This window comes from Sinocyclocheilus anshuiensis, unplaced genomic scaffold, assembly GCF_001515605.1.
Source record: "Sinocyclocheilus anshuiensis isolate Anshui unplaced genomic scaffold, SAMN03320099.WGS_v1.1 scaffold553, whole genome shotgun sequence".
Classification (NCBI taxonomy): Eukaryota; Metazoa; Chordata; class Actinopteri; order Cypriniformes; family Cyprinidae; genus Sinocyclocheilus; species Sinocyclocheilus anshuiensis.
In genome coordinates this window covers 619,104-634,401 of record NW_015539821.1, presented here as the reverse complement: position 1 = coordinate 634,401, position 15,298 = coordinate 619,104, and the positions used below count along the sequence as shown (strand labels likewise).

The 15,298-nt window shown below is 35.7% G+C and overlaps 2 protein-coding genes across 2 annotated transcripts in view; one reads left to right on the top strand and one right to left on the bottom strand.

The window, feature by feature from the left end:
• Positions 1-15,298, top strand: part of LOC107684045 (beta-tectorin-like) — an 82,537-nt gene that overhangs the window by 29,462 nt on the left and 37,777 nt on the right. The gene's annotated exons all lie outside the window — the stretch shown is intronic.
• Positions 4,453-15,298, bottom strand: part of LOC107684126 (glycerol-3-phosphate acyltransferase 1, mitochondrial-like) — a 36,506-nt gene continuing 25,660 nt past the window's right edge. The window contains exons 6-19 of the mRNA XM_016480339.1: positions 15,108-15,257; positions 14,251-14,350; positions 13,391-13,527; positions 13,162-13,261; positions 12,102-12,314; positions 11,459-11,572; positions 11,285-11,370; positions 11,054-11,169; positions 8,506-8,576; positions 8,158-8,422; positions 7,308-7,456; positions 5,507-5,584; positions 4,896-5,027; positions 4,453-4,569 (exon numbers count right to left, since the gene is read on the bottom strand). Of these exons, the coding sequence (XP_016335825.1) occupies positions 4,453-4,569; positions 4,896-5,027; positions 5,507-5,584; positions 7,308-7,456; positions 8,158-8,422; positions 8,506-8,576; positions 11,054-11,169; positions 11,285-11,370; positions 11,459-11,572; positions 12,102-12,314; positions 13,162-13,261; positions 13,391-13,527; positions 14,251-14,350; positions 15,108-15,257 (1,828 nt within the window). The remainder of the gene's footprint in view (positions 4,570-4,895; positions 5,028-5,506; positions 5,585-7,307; positions 7,457-8,157; positions 8,423-8,505; positions 8,577-11,053; positions 11,170-11,284; positions 11,371-11,458; positions 11,573-12,101; positions 12,315-13,161; positions 13,262-13,390; positions 13,528-14,250; positions 14,351-15,107; positions 15,258-15,298) is intronic.

The following is a 15,298-nucleotide window of genomic DNA, read 5'->3' as shown; positions in this document are numbered from 1 at the left end:
TTTTTTAATAAATCTGCAAAAATGTCAACGATTCTGTGTTTTTCTGTCAATGTGGGGTGCTGTGTGTACATTAATGAGGAAAAAAAATTAACTTAAATGATTTTAGCAAATGGCTGCAATATAACAGAGTGAAAAATTGAAGGGGGTCTGAATACTTTCCGTACCCACTGTATATAAACATTTTACTCACTCCAGCAGTCATGCTTTGTTATTGGGCACAATAACACTCAGACCTCTGCTTTGGTTCTTCAGTGTGGATGTGCTCTCTTTGAGGTCCTCTTCTTCAGCACCCTCCTTAAATTGCTGCCGTCGCTGTGGGCAGAGTTCGTGTCTATCTCTCTTTAATGTCCTCCATTTTAAACTCTGTATGTTTATATTCCCGGCTGGGGAAAAAAACGGCTTAAATGAGCCCAAATGGCTTTCCAATATTAGCTGGTCTTACAGCCTTGTTGGTTTTAGAGGATTTCTAGGAACTCGCAAGTCGCAACAGTGCATGGAAATTCTTCACAGTAATAAAGAAAGTGTGACCTCACTTTTTCAATATTATGTAATAAAACAGGGTTCCCCAAACTTTTTTTCTTTAAAGGGGTAATAAACTGAGTAATCAAATTTCCCTTGATCTTTTGACATATAACAGGTCAGTGTAGGGGTAGATTAGTGTAATGGCATCTGGTGTAAACACTGGGTAAAATGAGCAAAGAGCTCCAGATCGCATCAGTGAAGGTGTAAACACTGGGTAAAATGAGCAAAGAGCTCCAGATCGCATGTGAAACACTGTTTGTTTCCTTTACTTTACTACAGATTCATTTTTAAACAAGACAGTATGATGCAGGCTTTTCAGAGATCTCAGGATTTTAGCCTAAAAATATACAACAATAAAATGTGAATTTTCTGACAGGTTTTCAAGACTTCTGCAAGTACATTGCACAATATTGTGTGATCCCAACATTTAGTTATAGTCAAGTCTGAATTTTGGTGTAGTAAAAAAAGTAAATTTTGCTTAGATTTAAAAAGAAATTGTCCACTATTTGTTAACATTCATTTATTTCATAGTATCTGCAACAGTGCATGAAAATGAGTTAAAAAGAAAGGATGACCTTACTTTTTCAATATGTAATAAAACAGGGATTCCCAAACTTTCCCAAAGGGGTCATGAACTGAGAAATCAAATTTCTCGTGATATTTTGACATGTAACAGGTCAACATCCTGTAAGTTTCAAAACTCAAAACTTTCTCGTTAGTTTAAAAACAGCTTTTATTGAAAATAAGCTCAGAAAATGACTTGTTTTGGAATGTGCCATTTTATGACATAATAGTGTGGCTTAGTATGTTTTGATTTTTATTTATTTATTGTTTTATTTTCCATTTTCATTATTTAATTATTAGCTTTTCATCATCTTGCAAACCAGTTTGGGAAACCTTGCACTAAATGACATCACTCAGACAACAGACAAAAATATTATAAATGTATATGTATGTATATATATATATACATATATATATATATATATATATATGTGTGGACTGTATAGTGTGAGAGGACTCACTTTGATGAAGATATGACCACTGAGTGCTGATCTGAGTTCAGGATCTTCGTGAGATGAGCAGCCACTGAATCCTCATAAGCAGATATCTGTAACTAAAGCCACGACACACACACACACACACACACACACACACACACACAAAACATAAAGCCTTTCTGTCTGTACATTTGCAGTGAACAGAGTATAATTTAGTAAACTCCCCAATCCCACAAGACAACTGTGGGATTCCAACTAAATTGTATACATGGCTAATTAAAAATGTTGAGGAAAACATACATTATTTGATGTGAGAACATTAAATGTGACTGCCTTAATCTTTGTTTTCTGAGATAGATTTAAAACAACGCCTCAAATCTATATTGTTCACAGCACAAAAGGGATCTATTGATCGACTTCACATGGGATGAGAGTACATGACTGCAATAATGGACATGCAACTAATAAAAAAGGACTTATTGCTGTCTGCTGGGAGAGAGAAATGCATATGGCTGTTTATATTCAAGTGAATTTCAAATATACAATCTTCAGTGCTGATTGAACACATTCACACAATGTAGAGAAGAGTTAGGAATCACACACTTGCTCTATTATTCTGACTCCCTCAAAATGTTGGCTATATTCCAAAAAGCACTATTGCTGCATTATATGGTATGAATGTTCTATGCACAATATGCATAAATTACAACTGTACACTTTTATACTATGGACTGAGGTGGGTCAGAGCAGGTATCATTTAGTCTGGCTTTCATTCTGCATTACATCTTTACACAGAATTTTGAGCAGCCTTAATTCAGCTGTGTAAAGATGCATTAAGAGAGTTTACGGCGTGAAGCGCTGCATCTCACGATGCAATGTGCTTGACCTTGCGTTACAAGTATCAAATGAATAGTAAATAATATCAGCTGTGATTTTTTATATTTCTTGATTCATCATTTGATTCGTTTTAAAAACGCAATGAATTTTCCAATTTATCATGCAACATGATAAAATCATTTTTAAAATGTGGAATAATCCCAACTGATTCAAATTACAGGAAGTATGCAGTACATACTGCACAGTATTTATTAAGTAGTAAGCTATTATTCCATTCAAAACAGACGTTTAATTGCAATTTAAAGCTGAATATTTGCAGCCATATTGACACACACAACTATTTTGTGCAAACTGTTCAAATATGCCTTGTGTATCTGAAACCTTCACAGCTTTGATTCAGTTTCTAAAACACTTTCAATGTCACTTCAAATCTAATATACAATTTAGCAGTTTGAGCTGCTCAGGTAACTCGTGACATAAGTAAGCTTATATATTCTACCAGGGCTCTACCAGGGACCAATGAATTTCCCTCACTTTTCCTGTAGTTCAAGATGATTGGATAAGGACTTAATAACAACATAGATAAACAGCATAGAGCAGATCGTAACTGATTTGATATGCAAAGAAATCCATAATTTCCCAAGCCCAGGAGCTCACAGCCTTAAAACAAGTGGATCCTTTCAGATTTTTCCAAGATCGTGGGAACAGCCTTTATCTTTTTTAATCAAAGTCTCTCGGTAGCCTACACAAAGTGTGCATACCTGCCAACTACATTCTTGCACAGTAAAAACAGGTCCATTGCATAGCAACATCTAGAGGCTGATGCACAAAAGAGTTTTCTTCAAGGACTTGTCAAAACAAGCATGGGGTCATAGTCGGGATAATACAAAACACATGACCAATGAAGTTGGAAATGATAAATCAGCAGAAAAGGCTTTCTAAAGAGCAGATAATAAAAACGGAATGAAGATGAGGTAAAGTAAATTGCAGTTTTGGGACATTACAGGGTATCCTCAACTTTTGCCTGCCCACAGGCTCTCGATATATTCAACAACAAACACAATATTCCAGTGGTTATGAAGGCAACGTGCCTTTTTCAGCATTCTGGTTATATTGTGCTTTGAGACAAATTTATGGCATAAATAAGAGTTTAATTCACATACTACAGACATATTGCACACATGCTGAGCATAGAAGACTCACTGCCAAGGAACTTAACTCCAAAATAAAATATACCAGTAACTGAGGAGGAAATCAAAGTGCTTGGCAGCAAGAGAACCTCCTACAAATATTACAAACATATCTTGTAATAGTCAGCCAAGCAGAAGCATTCAAGCTCAGTTTCCAGTAAAGTTTCCCCCTCATGATCCTCTAGGCCTGCTAAAACCATTACATGCATCTACTGTTTGTCCTTCATGGATGTCCAACTGCACCCATGATGGGATGTGACAAAGTGAATAAACATGACCTAAACTACAAAATTTTTCTCAGTAGCTACTTGGACGCATTTTTTTCAAAATGAGTCCACTATTTCGATTATGACATTCACGTGTTATCGAAAGATTCTGTGTCTTTCTATTCTCTGCAAGGTAACGTCGATTTCTTTACATGCTCTGACAGTAATAGTGAAAGTTAAACAGAAAATCAAATGCCCTTTTTTTAAAGATTTCTATACACTAGCCGTCATACCAGTGATGTGTGTTTGTTAAAACTGAAGGCGACCTCATAAAGTGTGACATTCATGTACTGATCCGAGTTAAAAACTAACACCATATAAACATTCAGAGCTATAAAGACACCCAATTTAGCTGAAAGCCAAGGGCTTTCACTGGCAAAACTGGCATAGTATTGTGTGAATGGAAGCTTCTAGTAAACGAAAGAGCTGACAGAACTGCTTGTGTATTGAGTAGTGCATAAGTGGAGGGCTTTTCAGTGAAGGGAAGACTAACTTAAGTCTAGTATGAGGCGTTTAGTGAAGGCACTTCCAGGTAAAGCTTTCCTTAGAGTAGCACCTTTGACAGTCATGATTAGCCAGTAAAAAGCCCTTGAGTGGTGTGGAAAGCCGCGCAGCTGTGTTGATGGTCCTAATGTGTCACAGCAGACTGAAACCCAGAATGTACTGCAGGAGTTTGTTTCTGTTAGCCTGAGGTAAGAAAGTGCTGCTCAGCTCCAGACGGCACACACCACCCTCTCGCCTCTCTTTGAGCACCTGTGAATCACAAAAAATCTGCTTATTTCAGTACTTGCACAGGGACAGAAAAAAGGACATTAGGCACATTAGTTCATATATGTGTGTCTGTGGGGGAGTGGTGGGTGGTTTTAAGATGTTTAATGTGGGGGTTTTGACATAGTGGGGAAACTCTGCATCAGCTTTTTAATGGGCTGCTGGATCATCATTCTACAAGGCATTTTTTTTTAATAACCTGAATATAGACCCCTTTCAGAAATTGTCATGCTTTTGAAAAATTGTTTCATTTTAGGCTAAATAGAACTTTTGTTCTATTTATAGATAGATAGATAGATAGATAGATAGACCTTCAGGTAACGGTCTCGCTGTTCATCTCCAAAGTCACTGTCTTCATCTTCTTCATCACTTCGCCAAGCAAGAGCCCCTGGAAACTTCTTGGGCCAAGGCTCCTCAGAAGGGCTCAACTCCTCCTGGTCCTCCTGAACACAAGAAAACAAAGATTAATTTTTCAGTCAAATATTTCTCTATAATAATTACTATTGATTATTGTTAATTAATGATTGACCTAAAAAATATAATTAATATTAGGCACAAATATTATTTGATGTGTAGTGTAACAATAAACTTTCCAATAAAGGAAAGGTAGCCTGAATCTATACTTTCACTCAGATTCAGAATGACAATAATGAATTGGAAACTGAAATAATGAAATCATTTTCAGAAATCCACCTACACCCAATCAGGTCATTAGAATAGGCCAATAGCAAAACAGTTTCACACCTCAACGCTGAGGACTTTCCAGCAAATTACTTTCAATACGAATTCAGATCTCACAGCATCATTCAAACATTATTTGATCTGTGATGGCAATTTTTAAAATACTTATTTAAAATAAGTATTGCAGCTTTAAATTAAAAAAGCTTAAGCAACAGGACAAATAAGAGTTGGCACAGCTTACCTCGGCTACAATGAGCACACCATACTCGATTAACCTGGTGACAGCATCATGGAAGACCTGGTACAAAGTCTGACAAGGCTATAGAGAGTAAAGACAACATAAATACAGTTGAATTATTCACCTGGGTATTTCTTTGTTAAATTTAAACATTAACCAGTAAATATAAATAAACCAATATTTATTTATGGTTGTTTCTTTGTTTGTTAACTACTAGGACCCTTAATATTTTTGCATAGTGACATTATTTTCAGGACAATTAAGCACATTTTAATTATTACTGTTTCTCTTCACTGTGACACAGTATATATAAATTTGTATTTATATGTACATACATAAATACAAGTAAAAATGTATAATGCAACAGAAATACATTACAGTTGTAAGAATCAGAAAATAAAATGTCACAATGCAAAATATTCTAAGGCTCTCTAGTAGTGGATAACAAATCTCTGTTTCACTTTAAGAGATCAAACAGTTCAAAATCAGCTTAGTCAAGTTGTTCTAAAATATGGGTAGGGGTAATCCCTGTACAGGCAAATATGAAGAGCCATTCGGGGTTACATTTTCAAAAAACACTGTGGCTCTGTTACAAAACAGTCTTTATTCCCGTAAAAACCACAGAAATGTAACAGATAAAACAAATAAACTTATGCGACCCCCATTCAAATGTGGTTATGTACAAAGCAACACAGTATGATATACTAGTCTATATTAGTCTATAGTGCCAATATTAATTTTATTTGTACTACTGCGGTCAATAGGTAAAAAGTGATTCTTATAAAACTGTATTTTCTGCAAGCTTATTTAAAGATAAATGTAGATGTCTTTTCAAAAAAGGACACTTGGAGACTCCAAAAGGACATTAAAAAAGCAAGTGATGTAAGAAGTAGACTGAAGTACAGTAGACAAGTCAAGTTGCGATACCGAACAGGACCAGATGGAGATGGCAAAAACCCGAAACCAACCACCTTGAGCTGATTGCTTAAACATACTACAGTACACGGATCCATTCAGAACGACTGAACACAGCAGCATACACTTGTCAAATCAAAACATTATCCTGAATGTGTGTGGAAATACCATGAATGTACAGAAATGTGTCTGTGCATAAATACAATGTATGATCTATGCATCTAGAGCACTCATACACGGTTTGTTTGAGCATCAATATATTAAGCATGCTTACTGTACGACACCTGTACATCACCGCAATCATCTGTACCTTGATTGCAATCCTCATCAATCAAAACTTTCCTAGCAAGAAGCTGGTTTGCTTTATCCAGCCGAGAAAACATAGTTTACGTATCAAGACAGCGGGTAGGATGTTTTGACATCCTGTTCAATCTGTATTTCACACAGCACTACATGAGCTCTCGCACTCCTCAGAATGAATCACAGAATATGACTGGAATGAATAATTCAATGAAAACTCAATGTGAGTCTCTATTCTCTCTGCCATCTCTGATGTAATCAGCCTGTTTTTTTTTTTTTACATTAGCGCTGTTTGGATTGATTGATTGTTTGAATGCATTCACTTACTGGATCATTCGACTGAAAACTTTCCTGGAGTTTAGTGGCTTGAAATGATATGACTGCCTTTTGCGTTAATTGTGTTAAATTATTTTAACACGTTAAGGATTTTTGAATTAATCGCATTTCACCTAAATTGTCATTTTTAATGTTGAAAAGTTTCAAAAGTTAAATGTCAAAAGTTTCGAGTCAGCATTTCAAAAGTTTTGCTTAACATTAGAGTCAACCACTAGATGGTGCCGCTGCTTGAGTGAGTGGTGTGAGGGCATACCACCGCTACTGCCACCTCATTGGACAGAAAGTGGGAGAGGCCTGCAGCTCTGCGGATCAGTCTCTCTTGGCTGAGCAGCATAGATGAAGAATTCTGCTCACTCACTGAAGTTGCAGATTGCTCTCTCAGCAGGGCCAGTGCGCTGCAAGCTAGCACACATACATATACATAAAGTTACAGTACACATACAGTTTGTAATTCTTAAATAGTTAAAAAATACACACACACACAGTGTGCTGCATCTGTTGTGACATCCTCAGCTATTATATGCAATCTGGATTATGTATTCAAATTAAAAAAAAATATATATATACAGTATATATATATATATATATATTTTTTTTCCTGATGTTGGTTAATGGTCACATTAACCAATTTTTCTTAGTTAGTGTCTAAGTGTTTTATATTGATTTTTTTTTTAATTTTTTTTTATTTTATGATATATTAATTATTAGCTTTCCATCCACTCATAAACCCCCTGCAGTTCCTTCACAAATCCCAGTTTTGGGTCCTTCATGTTGCTAAAAATGGAATAAATAAATTAATAAATGTATTCTATTTTTACATAGATTCTTTAAATATAGTTTTTAAAATTTGAATATAGAATATTTTTCTTATATCAATATAACACGAAAGTATCCTATACGTATCTTTAGAAGAGAGTTAGGTCAAAATTAATGTATAAGTAATCACAATGTGTAATCTAATAGATTACATCAATAAGTACAATTTTCGACAAGCAATTTGTAATCTGTAACAGACTACAATTTGTAAATAATCTACCCAGCACTGATTATTTGTATCATCAGTCTTTGTAAAATTATGACTCGTGGCATCTCAGATCTTTTACCTATAATCGCATCTGCAATGAAGACGTGGAAAAGGCCATTGCTGTAGAAATTGAGCTCAAAGAGTGCAGGTACAGTGTTGCTAGGAGCGATGATGAACTCTGTGTTTCTGTTGGTGCTGGTGACGTTCACACAGTTTCCCAGAAGGCTAAGCGCATGCATGACCACATCCTCCGAATTCCCAGAAAAACCCAGGTCAAAGTCCCGTGACAAGATCTCTTCCTTCATATTGAAGAAATCCTCCACCAGTTTAGACAGCAGTACACCCTGTACAATCAAAAACCAATAAAACTGACTGAAGAAAGGGCCGACATGGTGTATGCTGCATAGGAAGTGAGGACAGTGCTTACCTGTCTGTGCCGATACAGGAGGAGACAGGCCACGATGTGAGAGGACATGATTGCTGATGACTTGCTGGCGTCTATGGGAAACACAGAAGGCAGTGATCAGATTGATCAAAAGTGAAAGTGGTTCAACTGAGCCAAACTGTAAGAGATGTCAAAAATTCTGATGCTCAAGGTGAAGTGTGTCATTTTTTAATGTCAAAATACAGTCTTAATATGTAGAGACAAATATAAACAGCCATTTGGGAGTTGACTTTTCAGAAAAGTGTAAACACTGTGGCTCTGTTGCAAAAGGGTCCTCATTTATGTGATTTCCACAGAAAGTGCACACTACACCCTTAAATTCTCTGATGAAGGGAAATGAAAGGACACTATTTAAATTCATAACTGCATGATCTACAAACTTCATGACATTGTCTGTCAGCTAAAAATACATCTGAGAGTATCTGAAATATGCTGTATGAAGAAAAACAGGGTGACTTTGGAGCAGAAAAACGGGTTCAGTGTCTATATTAAACATTCACAAGCAAGGTGCAATTCCACCTCAGAGTGCCGATCCTCTGACCTCCTGTCCTCAAAAAAGCAGCACCAACAGGGCATTCAAACACTGAGGAAAGTGACTGGCTAAAAGCAACACATCACCATGGTAAGGACTGTGACCAGCAGTAACCTATATAAACTGTCAGCTGTAGATAGAACGTGTCTGGAGCATATTTCACTAATAATAAATATACATTTTCTAAATATATTAAGCATAAAAACGATTAAAGAAAATGTCATTACCAATACTGAAATAATGATTAAATAAAATTTGTATTATATTTAAGCACAGTATTTTAATAATGCCAATGGAATAAAAAAAAATTATACCTTTAAAATATTTATACATTTTACAGTATTTTAATAAAAAAAAAAAATTGTCCTGACAGATTGATTCTCATTACTGCATTACAGTAATAAGAATACAACAGGAATAATTGAGAATAATGAAAATTACAAAAACTCAAAAGGAAATAATTAGAATTCTGGGGGAAATGTATATTGATTTTCATAAAAACAATGCCACAATGCTCACAACAGGGTTTGTACGCATTTTACCAATAAATTTCCATGATTTTTCCATAACTTTTGAGACTATATTCATGACCCAACGTTCCATTATTTGACAAGTAAAGAAAAATCTATGTTCAAATTTATCATAGGATTTGTTAACTAAAATTAATGACTATTAATGCTACCTATTTGCTTTATATTTGTTTTAATAAGAAGTACAAGCTACAACTGTGCCGGAGGTTACTCCATGCAGAGAGCATATCACATCACTGAATATTATAATTTATTTAACCAATATTATCAAATAAACTCAAGACCTGAATTTCATTTAGGAAACTGTTTAGGTCTAACAAGTAGTATTCAGGTACAGAAATATACAGAAATTAAACTGTGTTTATGAGGATACTTGCCAGGACGGGCATTTGACATAATTTTGTGTGTATTTGGCAACTTAAGCGCAATAAGCAGCGGAAAAACAACTGAATTTATTACTCGTGAGCTGTTTTCGAGGCAGCTTTACGTGTGCGCGTTTTGAATATGACTATGAGCACGCAGAAAAACGTCTCTGGAGTGCGCGTCTACCGAATGCTTTAAAAAGACTTAAAAAGATGATGCAATTGCAAATTATACAGTTTTGTGATGAAGCAACACCGTGACATTTCTGTCAACTGTCCTGAAACCAGAGCGAAAGTCTCGTATCGCAGCAGCTCTCTTGTGGTGTAGGTGAGATGCGCTGATGTGAAGCCATTTTGAGAAAGTGAAAGAGCTGAATCACTCATGCTGTTTTCAAATAACTGATTTAATCTGACAGTCATGTGTTGATTCATTTACTCGTCTAAGCTACATGCTATTTTGCATAAATGTGTGCAGAATTTCCCCATTTTAAACGCGAAACCTGCGGAAATGAGTAAAACTATATGCACGATACCTCACCGAAATTCAGGACCCGATTAAAAAATATATTGCACAGAGATTTGTGAAATAAATTTCCTTGACTTTTCCAAAACTTTCTGGGTTTATTAATTTTTCCTAAACTTTTCCAGGCCTGGAAATTGCCTTTTTAAAATTCCATTTCCAGGTTTATCATGACCGTACGGACCCTGTAACAATCCTAAAAAGTCCTAAAATATGATTTTCTTAAATCTATTTTGTTAAAAATATGAAATCCAGACATGTTTTTGTTAGGCTTTGTAAAATTCACTCACTAGTTGTTTGATGAGAGGCTTTGGTTTTCTTTGGCAATTATGATGTTATAAAGAGACTTTCTGTATCTTTTTGATCTGAACAATGAGCCCATGTATTCAGATTTTTTTCTTTGTCAGTGATTCTGTAGGCCATGATATACAAGCAAGTTTTCCAGGCAAATGATAAATGAGCAGCACTGCCAACGGCCGACCCCACATAAACAGCGATTTTACCCAACCCACCACCCTCAATGCTTGAAAAATCGCCCATTGCCTAAGAAACTCTTCATGTATCATGGCCTTTTAAGTGCCCTTACTGAAGAGAACGTGCTTGGCCAGGTTAGCGATGACCTGCCTCCTCCAGGGCTCATCTGACAGGTCTCTAGAATTCAGATGATCCTCATCTTCTCCATTAAAAACAGCCTGATCAGGTCTGCAAAGAAAAAACATAACTGAACATAATCCCATTAGCCATACACATCTTTCTACATACCAATAAACAACAGTCCATATGATTATGTTGGTTGCTGGCAGCCTAAATGCCGTACTGTGCAGCGATGATGGTGGGGAGAAGGATCTGCTCCAGCGTGAGAGAGGCCTGGAGATGGCGACTACGCTGTGTGTCCAGGTACTCCTAAAGAAATGGAGAAGAAAGATCCAGACATTAGGGGAGTGATCTGCTATGCACTCAGCCAAACTGAGATCAGATGAGCTGCTCTGACCTTAAGGGAGAAGGGCTGCGTGAAATCCACACGCACACAGCCGTAATTCTTCCGGAGCATCCTGAACACGCCACAGGCAATTCCCCACAGACTCTCATTCTTTTTAGGTTTGCCCTGAAGGGAGGAGAACAGCGAAGATAAAATGCAGAATAATAATAATAAAAAAAGTGAACACAAACACAACCGTCTTAAGCTAAAAGGCGCATCATATGAAAACATCACGATTATATCAGTTATATTGGGACATTTAGATGAAAACACTACTTTCTACCAATTTTTTTATTATTTATAATACAATAACATTAGTAATAATAACAACAACTATTATTACTATTATTATTATTATTATGTATAAAATTCAACAAAGTAAAAAAAAAAAACTGTTCCATAATTGTTTATGGAACATAGAACATAATTAATTATATAAAAGTTGCAACAAAAATAAAAATACCTTTCCATAATCTTTTATAGAACACAAAGCTTCTTTCAATTTTCATATAACAATTATGATATAAAAACTGAAAAAAAAATAAAAATAAAATTGTATGGGTCGAAGAGTCTGTTTTTGATTCAAGAAACTTTGAGTACCATTATGAGTGGACTTAATATCGGCTTTTTGTTGAATATCACCAGTTAGACATACCAGCTGCTCGCTGTTGTAGTTTCCTTCTATGATGCGGTCATATGAGATGCCTACAGGCACGATCAGAACATCGGGGATGCTGTTGGCACAGAGTGTGTCAACCACGATTGAGAGCATGCCCGCATGTGCTGGAGAGGGCTTCCCGCTGCGAGAGCGCGTGCCCTCTAAATACACCTCCAGAAACTGCTGCTGCCGCAACAATTCTTCTGTGTACTGAAATTGAGAGGAAAACAGAAAAATAACCCACAACGAATATTACAATCCTTAAGATCCATGACCCTTCCTTTGCAAATTCCCTCTAATTAAAGCAGCCCATTGTGGTAATGTGGTGCTCAACAGGAAACAGCATGAATAATGCAGGAGTAATCCATCAGCTTCCTGTGACAGACACCTCTAATCATAAGCCTTTCTACAGTCGCTGCAATGACAATCACCATGTCATTTTAACTAAAGCACTAGAGCAGACAATATTACAGCTGCTCCAGTTTCCTGTAGCTCACAAGATAATATACTACCACACACATAGCCACATGCAGACAACTGCTTTTTCAAAGTAACCAAACTGAGAGTCTAAATAATTTGGACTGAAATAGAGAGAGAGTACCAGAGGTTTATATTCAGTAAATGGTACTAAATGCTGTATATGAAAGATATATTAAATCAGTAGCCCTTTTATCTCAAAAGTTACCGTTCAAAAGTTTTGGGTTAGTAAGTTTTTTTTTTTTCTTCACACTTTTGAAATTTAGTGCATCCTTGCTAAAAAAGTATTACTGACCTGAGAGAAAAAAAAATAATCATTCAGACTCAAAAAATTTTGAACAGTAATGAATGTGCATTTATAGTGGAGGAGGATGGCAGAAGAGAATGGGTTCCCCATGCTGAGTTTGGTTCCTCTGAAGGTTTGTTCCCCTTCACTGGCTAAAATCTTCGGTAGTTTCCTTGCCACGTTTTCACTGAGGTATTTAAGACATTAAGGTGGAATTTTCTGTAAATCTGCTTTAAAACCTATGACGTAACACCACTATACACATAAGTGGATCTGATATCTCTGTGGACTTACTGCATGTAACAGTGATCTGTATAACACATCCTTCTTTCCGTCTGAAGTCTCATCCAGTTTACGACGAATGAAAAATCCTCCGAGTTTCCGTATTAGTGTGCTGAGGGAGTACAATGCATACACACATATATCATATTGACATATCAGTTTGACTGTCTATTGTTGAAATACTATGTATCTTAAAAAACACATGCACACACACAACAACAAGGTCATCATATCATTGTACCTTAAGATAGGGATGTTGAGGTTGTTGCCAGCTGCGATGTGAGGGGCTTTGATGTTGTGACAAAACAGGATGAAGGTGATGAGCAGGTAGTCTATGTGGGACTTGTGAACAGGAAGGAAGACCAGGGGAACATTGTACTAGAAGACACACAGTAAAATGTTTGTTATACTTTAAGATATCTATATAAATCTACACATATGTGACCCTGGACCACAAAACCAGTCATAAGTTGTACGGGTATATTTGTAGCAATAGCCAAAAATACATTGTATGGATCAAAATTATCGATTTTTATTTTATGCCAAAAATCATTAGCATATTAAGTAAAGATCATGTTCCATGAAGATATTTTGTAAATTTCCTACTGTAAATATATTAAAACGTAATTTTTGATTAGTAATATGCATTGCTAAGAACTTCATTTGGACAGCTTTAAAGGCGATTTTCTCAATATTTAGATTTTTTTGCACCCTCAGATTCCAGATTTTCAAATAGTTGTATCTCGACCAAATATTATCCTATCCTAACAAACCATACATCAATGGAAAGCTTATTTATTCAGCTTTCAGATGATGTAAAAATGTCAATTTCGAAAAATTGACCCTTATGACTGGTTTTGTGGTCCTGGGTCACATATCCAGTCCACCCATTTATTACATTAAATATACGGTACATAAAAAGGTGGTGGACAGATATTGTTTGTTAATGAACTGTTTATCTGTATAGCTTTTTGTAATAAGTGAGTTTGTCAGCTGATGGATTGATCTGTGGCTGTTTTGGGAGTAGTTACAGTATGTGTGGTAGTGCAGATAAGAAGAAATGCCCATGCTGGGCAGGAAAAGGCAATGTAAATGTCTGACCTCAGATGCTGCTTTCTTTACCATCTCCAGCTGACCTTTATGGATCTGAATACTCCAGAAGAATCCATTAAACAATTTCAACAACACCCATCCTGTTATTCTAAAAGAGACACAAAAAAGAGAGAAGATCTAGGATTTATTTCTAATCAATAAATTACAAACCCAAAATGATGTTTTCCCTTAAAAATATAAAAATCGATACTATTTGAAGTAATTTGAAAGAATTTTAATTTAGTATTTTAAATGAATGCTTTGATTCAGCAAAGATACATTTAAGTGATCAAAAGTGACAGTAACATTTTTGACATTGTTACAAAAGATTTCTATTTTAAATAAATGCTGTTCTTTTGAACTTTCAAAAGAATCCTGAAAAAAAAAAAATCATGGTTTCCACAAAAATATTAAGCAGCACAGCTGTTCAACATAGCACCAATCAGCATATTAAAATGATTTCTGAACGACCACGTGACACTGACAACTGGAGTAATGGCTGCCGACATTTTTTTTTGAAAATTCAGCTTTGCCATGACGTAAATAAATTACATTTTAAAATAAAATATAAAACGATTATTTTAAGTTGTAATAATATTTCACAATATTACTGTTTTACTTAATTTTTGATAAAAATAAATGCAGCCTTGGTGGGCATATGTGACTTCTTTTAAAAACATTAAAAAGAACTTTACTACCCCCAAAATTTTAAACAATATTATATTAAAATAATAATAGAATTGATAGTTATTCCATAAATAAAACCTTTTTAAAAAAGTAAATTTGCATTTAGATTCATTGGTTGTAGTTTTCCTTTTTAAAAAAAATTGTAGCTTTGCTCATGGAGCATGATGTGAAAACTGTACCTGATGAAGGCAGGTGAGATGTTGGCAACCATTTCCTGCAGGAATCCTCTGGCCTTCCGTCTAACTTTACTGACAGCTTTGGAATCCACTCCAGACTCTGCATCTGTGCTAGCACCTTCGGATGCTACCGCCACGATAGCACTTTCCAGCCTACAGCAATAACACTCACAGTCAATCTGGATGCTATGATG